This window comes from Symphalangus syndactylus, chromosome 2 (assembly GCF_028878055.3).
Source record: "Symphalangus syndactylus isolate Jambi chromosome 2, NHGRI_mSymSyn1-v2.1_pri, whole genome shotgun sequence".
Taxonomy (NCBI): domain Eukaryota; kingdom Metazoa; phylum Chordata; class Mammalia; order Primates; family Hylobatidae; genus Symphalangus; species Symphalangus syndactylus.
The window spans coordinates 144,749,719-144,763,894 of record NC_072424.2 but is presented as its reverse complement, the minus strand read 5'-3'; the positions used below and the strand labels follow the sequence as shown (position 1 = coordinate 144,763,894).

The 14,176-nt window shown below is 50.1% G+C and overlaps 1 protein-coding gene across 2 annotated transcripts; it reads left to right on the top strand.

Moving 5' to 3' along the window:
• The first annotated feature begins 1,196 nt into the window (after positions 1-1,196).
• LOC129463600 (putative T-complex protein 10A homolog) lies at positions 1,197-12,573 on the top strand. 2 transcript variants are annotated; one of them, XM_063634149.1, is made up of 9 exons: positions 1,259-1,326; positions 1,438-1,544; positions 2,633-2,777; positions 4,323-4,538; positions 7,537-7,674; positions 8,932-9,090; positions 9,559-9,670; positions 11,216-11,309; positions 11,764-11,803. In XM_063634149.1, exons 3-9 carry the CDS (start codon positions 2,634-2,636, stop codon positions 11,801-11,803), a joined length of 903 nt encoding a protein of 300 aa, XP_063490219.1. In that variant the 5' UTR covers positions 1,259-1,326; positions 1,438-1,544; position 2,633. The 2 variants fall into 2 exon arrangements, with proteins under 2 accessions (XP_055100268.2, XP_063490219.1); XM_055244293.2 differs by lacking the exons at positions 1,438-1,544; positions 11,764-11,803 and adding an exon at positions 12,303-12,573 and having other exon boundaries at positions 1,197-1,326; positions 11,216-11,315.
• The last annotated feature ends 1,603 nt before the right edge of the window (positions 12,574-14,176 follow it).

The window sequence follows — 14,176 nt, the reverse complement described above, 5'->3', positions numbered from 1 at the left end:
GTAGAGATGACTGAGAAAGGCTTCCAGAAACTCGAGGACATCACAACTTCCAGCTGGGTCAAACTCAGGGTGCTGTGAGGCCTGGGCAGAGAGACCCCCTGGGTGTCCAAAGGATGGCAGAGTCTCTGGAGGAAGGAGACACCATGAAGGTGGGGATGGAAGCTGCCTGCCCCATGGAGAGGGGAAGGGGGCCAGCCGTGTCTCACCCCGCAAACAAAAACCAGGCGGCACCTGAGAGGAGCACAGAAACGAACACAACCCTCACACACCTCAGGACACACACACAACACCTCACACACCTCGGGACACACACACAACCCTCACACACCTCAGGACACACACACAACCCTCACACACCTCAGGACACACACACAACCCTCACACACCTCGGGACACACACACAACCCTCACACACCTCGGGACACACACACAACCCTCACACACCTCGGGACACACACACAACCCTCACACACCTCGGGACACACACACAACCCTCACACACCTCGGGACACACACACAACCCTCACGCACCTTGGGACACACACACAACCCTCACGCACCTCGGGACACACAATCCCACAGTTAGAATGACACGCAGGGACAAAAGTGCCTCGTTTCCTCTTTGTGGTAGTTTCTTCATTCATTCACGACGTCGGTGTTTACTGCCTATTGCATGCGAGTCGCTTGCGGGACTATCCGAGTGACACACAGCACAAGCAGGCTCAGGGGAGCCCCGGATGAGAAGGACGGCCAGGGCTTAACAGGAACATGGACTCTCGCTTGCTCCTCATTCTCTTCTCTGTCACAAAAATCACACGACAATTCAGATGGAGACGCATTTTGTGAAATGATGAAAATTTGAATCCTGTCTCCTCTTTAAACTCACATACAATATTTTCCCTTCGTAAAAATGTTTTTTCTAGTAAATAATTTGACATCCAAAGACAGTTTATATTTCGTCAAGAATGTATGCTCAGAGAAACGAGCTCTTACTACATGCTGGGTATTGAAGTCTTGATATTAAACACATAGTTTTTGTCAATGGGGAGGAGCAGTCTGACTGTCTCCAGTGTCCTTTGTGGATGGATGGATTCCAGTGACAGTGAGCTCCTGTGTTAGAATCGCAGGTTTGGGATGTTTAATTATTATCTGAGCTGGTCCAGAGGTGACGTTGAGTGAGACGCTCATGCCCCTTTAAGACAGAAAGTCCGTTGGAACCTTCTGCTGCTCTCTGGTCTCTGGAGATGAGGCGAGAGGACTTGGGGACAGCTGTGGGGACACGGCCCAGATGATCTGGTCCTGGCAGAAGTGACTGGCAGGGACCAGGTGAGGTGATGAGGTCTGGTAGTGGGGCTGAGGGAAGGGGTCTTCCCCAGACTGAGGGGGTCACGAGTTTGGTGGGGCCGAGGACACTGGGGTATCCCCTTGGAGGAACAGGAAAGAAGGAGCTTTCACAGGGCCGTGAAGACAGCGGATCCCCGCGCACTTCCACAGAAACTGTCCCAGTCCCCGCAGGGAAGGAACGGCCAGGGATCCGGTTACTGGTAGGTCTTGCTCTTGACCTTCGATTTGCCTCCACCAGGAGACTCTCTTTTAAACAGCATTTCTCCAATCACTGTGGTTAAACTGTTCATTCTCAGGTTTGTATACAGTGAGAAGTTTATGAATAAACAGTCGGGGTTTCGTTGGGGGCCGCTCACTTCCTAAAACCGAGAGGGTGAGGCAGGGGTGGGAGCGGCCTTTCAGAGAGGACCCTGAGGCTTGCAGGGAGCTTTGCGTTTCCTCTTTTGTTTTAGTTTTCTGATTGCTGTGAGCTTCCTAGAACCAGCATAAATGCTGTACCTATAAAAAGGGGTTTCCTTTCCATGTCTTCACCATGAATTCACAAATGTCATCCTGATGGTTCAAGACTCAGAGTCAATACGGTGTGGGGTCTGCCTGTGCCCCTCCAAGTGGGTGTTGATCCAGTGGTGCTGATTAAAGAGCTAAGAGTTCCCTCAGGGCCACACGCAACCATCCACTCACATCCCACTCACACCCCATGACCATCCTGCTCACATCTGCTCACAGCCATTCACATTCCCCTCACACCTGCTCACACCCCACTCACATCCCACTCACACCCCATGACCATCCTGCTCACATCTGCTCACACCCATTCACATTCCCCTCACACCTGCTCACACCCCACTCACATCCCACTCACATCCCACTCACACCGGCTCACACCCCGCTCACACCCTTCTCTGGATGACCAGAGTGCATTAGGTGTCAGGCTGATCTTCTAGGATCTAAAGCATTTTTCATGGAGGATGATGGAGAGCCAGGTGTGGACCACTCAGTCCTTCGGTCTGTGGATGTTGGGAGTGTGTTAGGTGTCAGGCTGATCTTCTAGGAACTGAAGGGTTTTCCATGGAGGATGGTGGAGAGTCAGCTGTGGGCCGCCCAGTCCCTCCATCTGTGGTGTCCTTTCACCTGCTAGCTTCGGGCTTGGGAATATGTACAGGACCCCCAGGGAGAAGAGCAGCTGTGGTTCCTGCTCGCCCTTAGGTTGAGGCTGGACCTTCAGCCCACACTGACGGGGTAGGGGGCTGCATTCAGGCATTGCCATAGCTCTTCCCTTCCCAACCAGGATGCTAGAGGGTCAGCTCGAGGCCGGGGAGCCCAAGGAAGGCACCCACCCAGAGGACCGGCGCCCGGGAGCTGGGGCTGCCATGGAGAAGACAGCTGCGGCAGCCGGGGTCCCCAGGGAGGACGGCAATGCTGGGGAGATGCCGGTGAGCTGACCCCTGTGGGGACACAGTTAGTCCCACCAGGCGGGACCCTGACTCCTGTCCCTGAGGCCTGTCATTGGACTTTTCCTCGCCAGACCCCGTAGGAATGCGCCAGCCCGGGATGCTGATGCTGAACTTCCTCTCAGAGGGGCACGCGGCTCTTTTCCCCTCTGCAACCTTCTCTCTTGGTGGATGGGGGGGCAGGACAGGGAGTTAAAGAAAATATTAACTTTCCAGCTTTTCTCCTCTAATCCAGGAGAAGGCACCAGACTTTAAAAACTTCATTAAAGAAAATCAGGTTGACATGCCTCACATCATCCCAGCAACTACCTTCCTCACTGGACCCTGCTGGACAGTGCTTGCTCTCAAGAAAGTGCCATGGGTCTCTGTGGCCAGGGCCACGCAGTGCAGGGCTGTACCTTTATCACAATCCTGCTTATTCTCAGAGCAAGGCTGGAGGCTCTATGGTCCAATGAAGGATGCCACGGGAAGGCTAACATGTCAGGTTGAAAATGCAGTGGCTTCCATAATTTTTAAACTGTTGACCATACATCCATGCCAGCAAAGTGTTTGAGACCAGCCTGGCCAACATGGCAAAACCCCGTCTCTACTAAAAATACAAAAATTAGCCAGGTGTGGTGGCATGTACCTGTAATCCCAGCTACTCAGTATGCTGAGGCACCAGAATTGCTTGAACCCGGAAAGTGGAGGTTGCAGTGAGCCGAGACAGTGCCACTGCACTGCACTGCACTCCAATCTGAGCAACAGAGCAGGACCCTGACTCCAAAAAAAAAAAAAAAAAGAAAGAAATGAAAAAAAGGAAGGAAAAAGAATGCCAGCCTCTTATTGCTGTAGTGTTTTAACAAAGAATCATAATTCACTAACCATCTTTATCTGGTTATATTATGTAGACGAACTCATAATAAACACTACTTAATAAGAATAAAGCTGTGGCGAGTCATGGCAGCTTATGCCTGTAATCCCAGCACTTTGGGAGGCCGAGGCAGGTGGATCGCTTGAGCCCAAGAGTTTGAGACCAGTCTGGACAACATGGTGAAACACCATCTCTACTAAAAATGCAAAAATTAGCCAAGTGTGGTGGTGCATGCCTGTAGTCCCAGCTACATCGGAGGCTGAGGCAGGAGGATCACTTGAGCTCATGAAGTTGAAGCTTCAGTGAAGTGAGATCATGCCACTGTACTCCAGCCTGGGTGACAGAGTGAGACTCTGCCAAAAAATAAATAAATAAAAATTTAAAAAGAAAGAAAGAGAAAGAAAGAAAAAGAAGAAAGAAGAAAGAAAGAAAGAAAGAAAGAAAGAAAGAAAGAAAGAAAGAAAGAAAGAAAGAAGAAAGAAAGACAGACAGAAAGAAAGAAAGAGAAAGAGAGAAAGAAAGAAAAAGGCTGTGGTTGTCCTGTTTATCTCATTGGGTGTCTTTTTGTCCAGAAAGGGTGTTGGTCTTACATTAGAGAGGGCTTGAGTATTTTGCAGATGAATGTGCTGGTTGTGCGTCTGAGAGGTTTTCTGGTGTTCTCTTCCCAATAACAGTCATTACAGCAGCAGATCACCAGACTCCACCAAGAGCTCAGGAGACAGGAGTCGCTGTGGGCTGATGTTCACAGAAAACTCCAGAGTCATATCGATGCCTTGAGGAAGCAGAACCTGGAGCTCCGAGAAGAGCTGAGAGGTCTGCAGCGGCAGCAGTGGGAAGCCAGGAAGAAGCCTGCAGCGTCCCCACACGCAGGGCGAGAACCACACACTCTGGTACCAAAGGCGCACTTGTGTTTTTGTATCATTTGCATTATGTAAAAACCGTGTCCCCGTAAAGATGTGGGCTTTATTGCTGGGTGACCTGGTATCCTTCACACCCCAGGTGGTGGGAGGGCTTGCTATCTTTCCATCCACCCCATTTCCCACAAGTAAAGATTAAAGAACTGGATACATCAGGCCTCTCACCTGGTGCTCCAGCAGACAGAAGCACGGCCGCCTCCAGGCTGCGCATCTCAGGTCTAGAATTCTAAGACATCTCATGATGTCTCAGGACAGCAGCAGCAAACCCTTACTGTGGACTTCACATGGACTAGGTAGGGAGCGTTACTGTCTTACTCTCTACGACGACCCTATGAAATGGATCCTATGACTAACTCCATCATGGCCACCGGTTGGAGAATGCAGAGCTGGGATTTGAACCCAGGGTGACTCCAGAGCCAGCTCAGTGGCCTGGTGTCCTTCTGTTCATCCTCTAGGATAGCTGTGTAGAATGCGATACAGACCTGTTGAAACGGGAAAAGTTCCCTTGTCCCCCTCGCAGGGTCTGCGATGAGGGTGTGGCTGGCTTCCTCAGTGTCCCACAGCTCAAACCTCTAGGGGAGCGTAGAGAGGGGCAGGCTGTGCGGCTCCAACCCCACGGCAGTGTCTAGGGGTGCATGTTTACAGCTGAAGCCCCAGTGGGCATGTGTTACAGGGCGTTCTTTCAGTTTAGCTATCTGTAGGCAGCTTGTGTTTATCAGCTCAGTTAGACCTTCTGCACATCACTAGGACAGAGGGCTGTCTGTATCCTGGGTTCCTGCCTTGGTGTACCTGAAAAATCAGATCACACGTGGGCTTGGAGGATGGGTGCAAGGTTTTTTATTGGGTGATGGTAGCTCTCAGCAGACGGGGGAGCCAGAACCGAGATGGAGTGGGAAGGCAGTTTTCACCTGGAGTTGGGCAGCCCAGTGGCCGGGCTCTCCTCTGACCGCCCTGACTGATCTCCGTGTCATTCTGCCAGTCAATGGCTTGCTGGTGTCTGCCAATGTGTTCCTCTCGCTTCCAGCCACTTGTGTCTCTGCCCACTAGGGTCTCGGGGTTTTCACAGGCACAAGGTGGGAGTGTGGTGGGCCAGGGTGGTCTTCGAAATGCTACATTTAGGCACAAAAGCAGAAATACCTAGGTCTCTGGGCACAGGCCCCGGGGTGCAGCCCTAGCCAGGGACCTGCCCTTCTCTACCCAGGACCTTCCTGCGCCCGTCCCACATCACTGCCCTGCTCTATCCCAAAGGAAGAACCAGCATTCTCATGCTGAAGTAGTCGGTGCCTCCCAGCACCCGCCTGCCTGTATAGAACACTGAGCTTTCGAGTGTGATCGCATGGCTCAAAGACCCAGCCTAAGACAGTGTGAATGTGGCCAGTGTTATCACTGCCTCGTCTGGGTTCTGTTTCCCGCACATGGGCCTAAACAACTTGAATCATTAAAATTACACGTACAGGTAAGGACACAGGGAACCACGTGAACACCCTCCACATGTAAGTGGGGATATTTCTCAGTGGGTTAAGAAAAATACCAACATTTCCTACCTGCACTTATTGTGTGAACTTTTAAATCGGTACTTCCAGGACTTAGAATATTTCCGATACGACACAGTGATTACAACACACACACGCACACACACACAGAGGCACCCATGGAATACATTCCAGAGGAGCCTGCTCTGTGGTCGGTTCGCCCAGCATGGCAAGAACAGCCAAGAAATTACGGGAAATCTCGGAAGTTATTCCCACTCTTCAGGAGCTCTGCCAGAGCTTTGTTTCCATGGAGATGGCTTCTGCTGCCTCAGAAAGAAAGCGGGTTTAGCCTCTCAGCACAGCAAAGGGCCCAGTCCTTCTGCGGAAGGAAGAGCAGAAGCCGGGCAGGCTGTTCCTCCGTCAGAGGTAGAGAAGGAGAAATTGCCACAAATACTGTCCGGGATTGTCCACCTTCTGTGAGGAGAACCCATAAGACCCACAGGGATTTTTCCCTGCTTATACCGTATGCCAGTTCCTAAAAAATAGTACCTACTGCCCCAATTTGGTCATTGTATGTTGGTTGAAATGTAACCATAACAGTAACCCCAAGAGTCAATGAAGTCTCATTCAGTCTTCACACTCCCTACAGTTTCCATCATTCTCTTATTTCAAGATTAGAGCTTGGTGAATTTCCAAATTTTGTTTTGATTCTGTGCGTTGTACTGGTCACCATGGGGCTGTTTATAAGAAGAGGGTCTATGCTCACAAGAGCATACCTGATTTGAAGAAAGGACGGGATATGTGAATTCCACACTTTAAATTTGCGTAGGTGGATCTGTGGGTAGTCACAGTTTTAGGGACTGAGTATCTAAAAGGCTGAGGCATGAGCACCCTCGGAACGCGGGCGCGGCTGTGTGGGTGAGCCACTCTGGATCTGGTGTTAAGGGTTCGTTCATAGCAACCCTCTCCCCTTCCCACTCCCGCCTCCTCCTCAGAGGGGAGAGCGGGGAATAATTAAACATCCAGACCTCACGCACCTCCTCCCACCTGAAGGATCACGCTGTTTCAGGTCAGTCTGCTGATAACAGGGAAAATGGGGAATTTGCATTTCGAACCTTAGACAGTTGTAGAGACAACAGTAGAAGGAGCATCACATTTTCCTCCTCCGTTACCGCATTCCCCGCTGAAGACACGTGAGCCTGAAGGAAGATGTGTTGGGTATTGTTCATTCTGTGGCCTTTGGGATCCTGCGATCATTTTGAAACAAGGAACCACAGTATGAAACATAAAGCACACATGGGCTCCACAAAGCTCCCTTCACAAACGTTGAGTGAGGGTTTCTGTTCTTATCAACATGTTAGGGGAAAAACCCAGGCCAAGTCCCCCCACCTTGTACCCTAATTTTTTCTAGGACATTCCAATTATTTTGGATTGTATTAAAATTTGAATTTATCTTACCTTTGGAAATGTGAAAAATTTCCCTGCATTTTGTCTTTTAGGCATTGCAACCTGCTTTTGGAAAAATTTCACCTCTGGCAGCTGATGAAGAGACAATGCCCAAATACACTGGCCGCAAGAGTCAGAGTGCCACTCTCCTGGGACAGAGATCGTCACCTAACAACTTAGCTCCTGCAAAGGTGACCCTTCGTGCTTATCGTCTGTAAAGAGAGCAGAGGTTCTGTACACAAACACACACATCCCATCAGCTCCTCACCACACAGTTTCACCTCCCTGGGCGAGCGTGGTGCTCCCTGGAGTCCTGTGTTCTTCCGAGGACACAGGTTTGTGCCCTTCAAACAACACCCTAACCCGCAGCACTTCCTGCTGTAGAGCAGATTCCAAGTCCCCCCAGCTGCTTCCCTCTGAGCGCACTCACAGCGGCAAGCGTCTGGCTGGGGCCGAGTGGAATCGGGGGCTTTGTTTCCGTAGGTGCCACCCGTGGAGGTGATGTGCGTGGCGCTCTCTCCACGCGCCATGGCCCGCGGGTCTCGGGGCTCGCAGCCTCCCACGCTCCCTGCTTCTGCACCGTGATCTTGCACCTGCTGCTTGTCAGCCTGGACTCCTCTGAACGGGGGCTGTGCTGCTTGCTTGGGGCCCACAGTGCAGGATGCTATTTTGTCTCCATCACATTTTTCCTTGTTAAAATTAGCTCCTCTTTAGAACCTTCTGCTGGCCAGTGTGTCTCTTCCCGTCCCAGCCTTGTGTCACCCTCACACTCGAGAGGCAAATCTCGTGAGTCCTCAGCCAGCAACTGATACTGGGTTGATGTGGATGGAGAAGATTGCCCCCCAACTCCTGAGGATGGTTTATCCCCTCGCATTTTCCCAAAGCAACTGCTGAGCAGATAACACTTTATTCCCTGAAGGAAGATAAGAAATCTACTCCAAGCATTTGTCACAAGTAGGAAAAGAGCCCTTTCAGATCCTATGAGTACAAAACATCGAAAGTCCCAGGACGGACTGCACAGGTCCAGCCTCCCGTGAGACGCAGACTTCTCTCACGCTCCCTCATTGACCTGAGTTAATCGCACGCGAGCCGGGCAATGTACGAGTAGATAGATAACTGAATGGGTGGCTTATCCACGCCTCAAAACCATGAATTTTTAAACAGCACAAAAGGTAGAACATTATTTTCATTATGCATTTTTGAATTGAGTTTCAAGTACTTTATTTCACTGTTGACTTTATTCTACAATGTCAGCCGTACCGTTCCTGAATTCCTCAAGACTGTGGCTGTAAAATGGGGAATGAGAGACACCAAGCGTGGATGCTTCACGTGTCCTTCTGTAGGAAGCAGGGGTAGAATCGCCTAGATTCTGTGGTAGCTGGTGTGATGTGTTGCTTAACATTTTAAAATAATATGATGGTTACTAATGCAACCACATTTATTTTCAGCCAATGAGTTTAAAGACAGAAGGAATTAACTCAGGGAAAACACCACCACAGGAAGATAGAGAGAAAAGTCCTCCTGGGAGACATCAGGACAGAAGTCCAGCACCCACTGGAAGGCCGACTCCCGGTGCAGAAAGACGGGGGGTGTCTGAAGACGGAAAGGTGACCTCGGAAACCTGGGTCACTCTACACTGGCCGCATGGAAAATTCAGATTCAGATGAAGTTCCACTTAGGTCTAATAAAAGTACTCAATTTGTTATTCGAAATAGACCTAGTAATTTATTAACCTAATTATGTTTCTACAGATAAAACTTTGAATTTCTGCAGACATGTCTTTAATGCTATAAAAGCAAATAAATTGAATTGGGTTTTGAAAAGCAAACAACTTGAATTGAGTTTTAAAAATCAATTGCTTTCCTGAGCTCTGTAGTTGGTATATTTCTGCAGAGTCTTTAAAAGAATTGACCTACCTTGTAGTGCGGAGTGCAGGGCTGTTGGGTGAGCCCTGGGGTCTTGCTGGAAATCGTGGATGGCTGAAGATGCCTTTGTGCTCCCAGCCTTTGGGCTCGAGGCATTGCCGGCTGCAGGGATCTTGTGACAAGGGGGTCCTCTGACTGTCTTTGCCCCAGGTTATGCATCCATCTTCCCGAAGTCCGCAAAACTCCAGTGGCAGAAAATCACCAGTGGAGGCTTCCCAGGCCGCCACGCTGCAGGAGCAGACGGCAGCAGCTGGAGGAGCTGGTGAGCAGGGTCGGGGACTCCTAACTGTTTCCATGCTTCCTGTAAACTGCCGGGCTTTCTTGTGGATACGCGTCAGCAGAACATCTTACTACGGCAAGGACGTGTCCTTCATGGAGCTGCCTAATTTCTGACCACCTTGTGTCTGATTCCCTCGTTGGGTCCTCACGTGGGAGTCTTGCCGACACCCCCAGCTCTCCACCCCACACGCAGCCCACGTGCCGGTCTCCAAGGGCCGTGGCTGGAGATTCGGAATCCTACCGGCCGCTTCCCCCTGAGCACACTCCCAGCAGAAGGCGTCTGGCTGGCGCTGGGCGGACTTGGGGGCTTTGTTCCCTTTTCTCCGTTTGCCCACCCATGGCGTTGCTGCCACCCTGATGGAGCGCCCTCTCACCCGGCACCTGCCCAGCCTCTTTCCCGAGGCCCAGCTCTGTCCATGCAGCTGTGGGTGCTTTCTGTATCGAGGGTCCCACTGGGAGGAGCCAACAGTACCCCTGGGTGAGTCAGGAAAGAACTCCTTCTTCATGTCGCCGCCAGAAAATGACCAGAGAAGCTTCACGACCCCCTCAGGAACCTGTCTTGGTAAAGAAACAGAGCCCATGCAGTGGCCCAGCCTCAGGTGTGGCCGAGCCTCAGGTGTGGTCCTTACGTGCAGCACAGCCCAAGCCTGTGGGCACCACTCGCCCTGGGCTGCCTGGCACCTGCACTCCTTCCCATATTCGGCCCAGGCTTGTGTGGCCCTGCAGGGCTGAACCTGACACTGTTTTCCTCCCGGGTCCTCTCCCCAGGCCTCCTGCCCTCCAGGCTGCTTCATGGCCTCTGTAGGGAGCTTCACAGAGGTGAGGCGGGTGCCATCATCTGCTTCAGACCACCCCAGGCCCTGCCTGCCCTCACAGTCCCCTCTGCGCTCCTCTGCAGGGTGGGGAAGTCCTTCCCATCAGGTCTGCACCAGCCTGGCCACCTCGTTCCTGCTGCCCCCTCCCCTTCAGGCCCCCGGATGAGACTTTAGTTTACTTGCTGGTGCCGGGCAGAACTGGAGGCCTTGTCTCCCACACACCTGCTAGCACCTCCGCAACCTCCAGACATCATCTCAGCTGACAGTGACGCCATCCTGGGGAAGCCCCCCCGATCCCTGGCTCTCCTGGAAGCCTGTGATGCTCCTTCACCACAGCCCCTGTCCCTTCATAGGTCCCACAAGCCAGTGGCGCAGCGATCTGGCTTTTCTCTCCCGTGTCTGCCTCCTACAGGACGGTGAGCAGCTTCAGGCCGAGACAGTGTCTTTCCATCCGTCAATCTCCTGATCCATCAGAATACTCGAGACAGAGTGAAGCCCAAGAAATGCTGACTGAGTGTATTCATTAAAGAATTAACGTTCCTTACAGGATCATTTGTTGTTGAACTGACCTGACATGTGTATAGTGATCTCATGAACAAGAGAGAACGTGTTCACCCGTTCACTTAAATTGGATTTAGCAATCGCTTTAGGATAATGATATTTCCACAGTGTATATGCACTGTCCCTTTAAATTTAACTTATTTGCTTTTTAGATGGAAGCTCATCAGTCTTAGAGAGTTCTGAAGGTGGATTTCTCAGCCACCTTCAACCTGACGAGTTGGCTGTTTCTTCCCCAAACATTGCAGACTGCAGGTAGGTGGGTTGAGTGGTTTCTGCGAGGGTGGTCAGCCCGGTTCCCCTCAGGGAGACCTGAGAAGGTGACCTTTTCGTCCTGGGGAAGTGACATTCGGAACGAGTGTCACGAGATGGTTGCATCTTCCCATCTTCTCGACAAGAACAGAAAATTAAGATGATTCCAAATGTCTCTTTATTTCCTGGGGTTCAGCCTTTCAAACAGAGACTTTTTTTTATAGAGTTAAGTTGGTTGCATTTAGCACAAACAAGATTAATATTTTTCATGACTTATGTGTTCCCCTAGTCAGAGTTTCATTTTTTATCATTTTGATTTACAGTTTGCAATTGACATCAATAGACTCGAAGGCAGGAATAGCAAACATACTTCTAAGCCCTAGCTAGGGACCCACTTGTAACATGCTGTATTTTACAAAAAACAAGTCAATAAAATGAAATTATTTTCTCTACGGCAGGAAATTCGGGCTGTGAACTTACGTGTGATGTAAAAGTAGGCACCTGGCGGGGAAGTCTCAGAACACAGGTCCCGCTTGTTTTCTGTTCTCCCGCGAAAATCCCACGTTCTGTTCTGCACTTTCAGACATCTTCAGTGAGGGATGAGTGGGAACATTTTTCTTAGGGTTTTATTTTGTTTGAGGATCCAGCTAATGAGTTCACCCGGAAGCCTCAGGGCTAATGAGCTGCATTGAGAAAGAGCACTGCAGCCATGGCAGGTGGTGTCTCTGTGTGTTGTTTGTATCAGGTGTTAAATGTGGCAGTTGTCACTGCGGCCACCCTGACCCCCGATCAAACATACAAGTGGGAGATAAGCACTTTAATAAAACACAAAACGTGGTCCAAAGTCCTGCTGCTGACTGTCTGGGGCTCAGCCACACCCACTGACTTAGAGGCAGAGGCTGCAAATGCCAGGGCAAGGTGCATTTCTCCCGCCTCACACTGCAGTGTTCATGGAGACCACGGGAGACTAGGATTATACGCTTTCTGCAGAAGCTTCCTGTAAACCCCCATCTTCCCTGGAAATAGCACAGCCCATGGTCACTAAGATGAAAAAGGAGGAAGTAGAGGAAGAAAAACGACATCCAAATGCCAAGGCAGATGACTGCCGGCGGTCCGGTCTCCCCAAGTGAATTTCCAGGAGCTCTGCCTGCCGCTCCCCCCAGACAGGCCAGGGGGCCCTGACCTGAAGGCCAGGCGTTTCTAGCATTGTTGACTGCCAGTTTATTTCCAGTAAATAAAGCAATAGACTTTTCAGGAGGAAGATTTGTTTTAAATACTTTTTAAAAACCCAAAACTATAGCCTCAAGTCTCTTCCAGCCACCACATGTTAGCCCTTGAGGAGAGCTCAGTTCCGGAAGGACGCGTCAAGGAGGCGGTGGTCAGCACTGACTCAGGAAGGGGTCAGAAGAGGCACCGGCTGTGGCTGCAGCTACGGTGTTTTGTGAGCTCCGAGGAGACCCAGTCCTGCTTGGGGCAGCACATCGTCGCTTCTTGTTCAGCTCAACAGGTCATTCATCTCACGTCTCTTGTTGGCCTGTTAGAAACTGGGAGTCGGCCTCAGGCTTGCTTTGCTGAGTGAACTCTGCCTCAGTAAAGGCGAATTTATGTCTTGCAAGCGGATAAAGCATTTGGACAAGTGAACAACAGGGAATGCTACTTGCAGTAACAGTTCGAATTCACTGAAATGCTTTTGTCTTTAGCGCTGTGGTTGTAGTGGTTTGTCAGGGGAGAAGGAAACCCACATCATTTGAGCACCTGATCTTGCCATCTCCGTAGGTAGGTCCATGAGACATAAGTGATGTTCCTCCTTGGCTTCGTGCATCGGGGGGACCAATCACTCAAGCTCACGAAACTGCAAAGATGAGGACACAAGAACTAGGCAACGCGCTGTGCCCTCTGCTAGCGCGATCCTTCCTTTCTCCCCACGACCAACGGTCGCCCACCTCCGCCTGCCCCTACATCCCTGGCTCCCCCACCCTCCCTTCCAGGTCTTCACACTTTCCTCTTCTCGTGACTCATCTTGCATCTACTTGTGTATCTTGCATTGGATGTGCCAAAGTTCTTTCCTTCTTGTGTTTTGTTTCTTTTAATGATATAAACTCCAAAATAGATTGTATGATTCTTTTCATGTGGAACATTTAAAATATTATTTGTGCTTTATTACTTCTGAGAGTAATTGATTCTTTAAACGTTGCCGGAGTTTTTAGTGTCGGTTAAAAATTCATCTTCGGATACGGAACTGAACACATCCCTGCTTCATTCACCGAGTTGGTTTGGAAGTAGGTGGAGTCATCTTGGTTCAAACCCCATCAAATACGAGGCTGTTGTCCTGGCCAGCAGGCGGCGCACACCGTCAAGGTTTGTTTGGTGGATGGTTGAAGACAGTTTAAGAAGCCCAGCATTCGCTTTTATTCCCTTTGTATTTTCTCAGCTGAATTAACGCCTGTATTTCTGCGCTATGGTTAAGAGTGACAGTGTGACATAAATAACAAAAACACATTTTGCCATTTGGAATTTTCACATGCACTTATCTAACTCCCCAGATCTTGAGATTATTTCTCTCAGATATTTTCTTTTGCTAATTTTTACACAAGTAATATTTTCAATGTGAAGACAAAGACATTCTTTCTACATTCCTTGTGCAGCATTATGCATATGAGGTTATATAATTTTGCTGATAGTTAATTAAAATCAACACATCTTTGGGATGGGCCATAGGAGTGTATAGGTCAGGAGAATGGGATGAAAAGGAAAGAAAAAGGTGCCAAGAGTAATTTTTACATAGTAATTACCACAATTCCTATGGCCCAGGACTCTAAACTCACCAAGTCACCAGCCATGGAAGATCTAGACTGATGGCCACT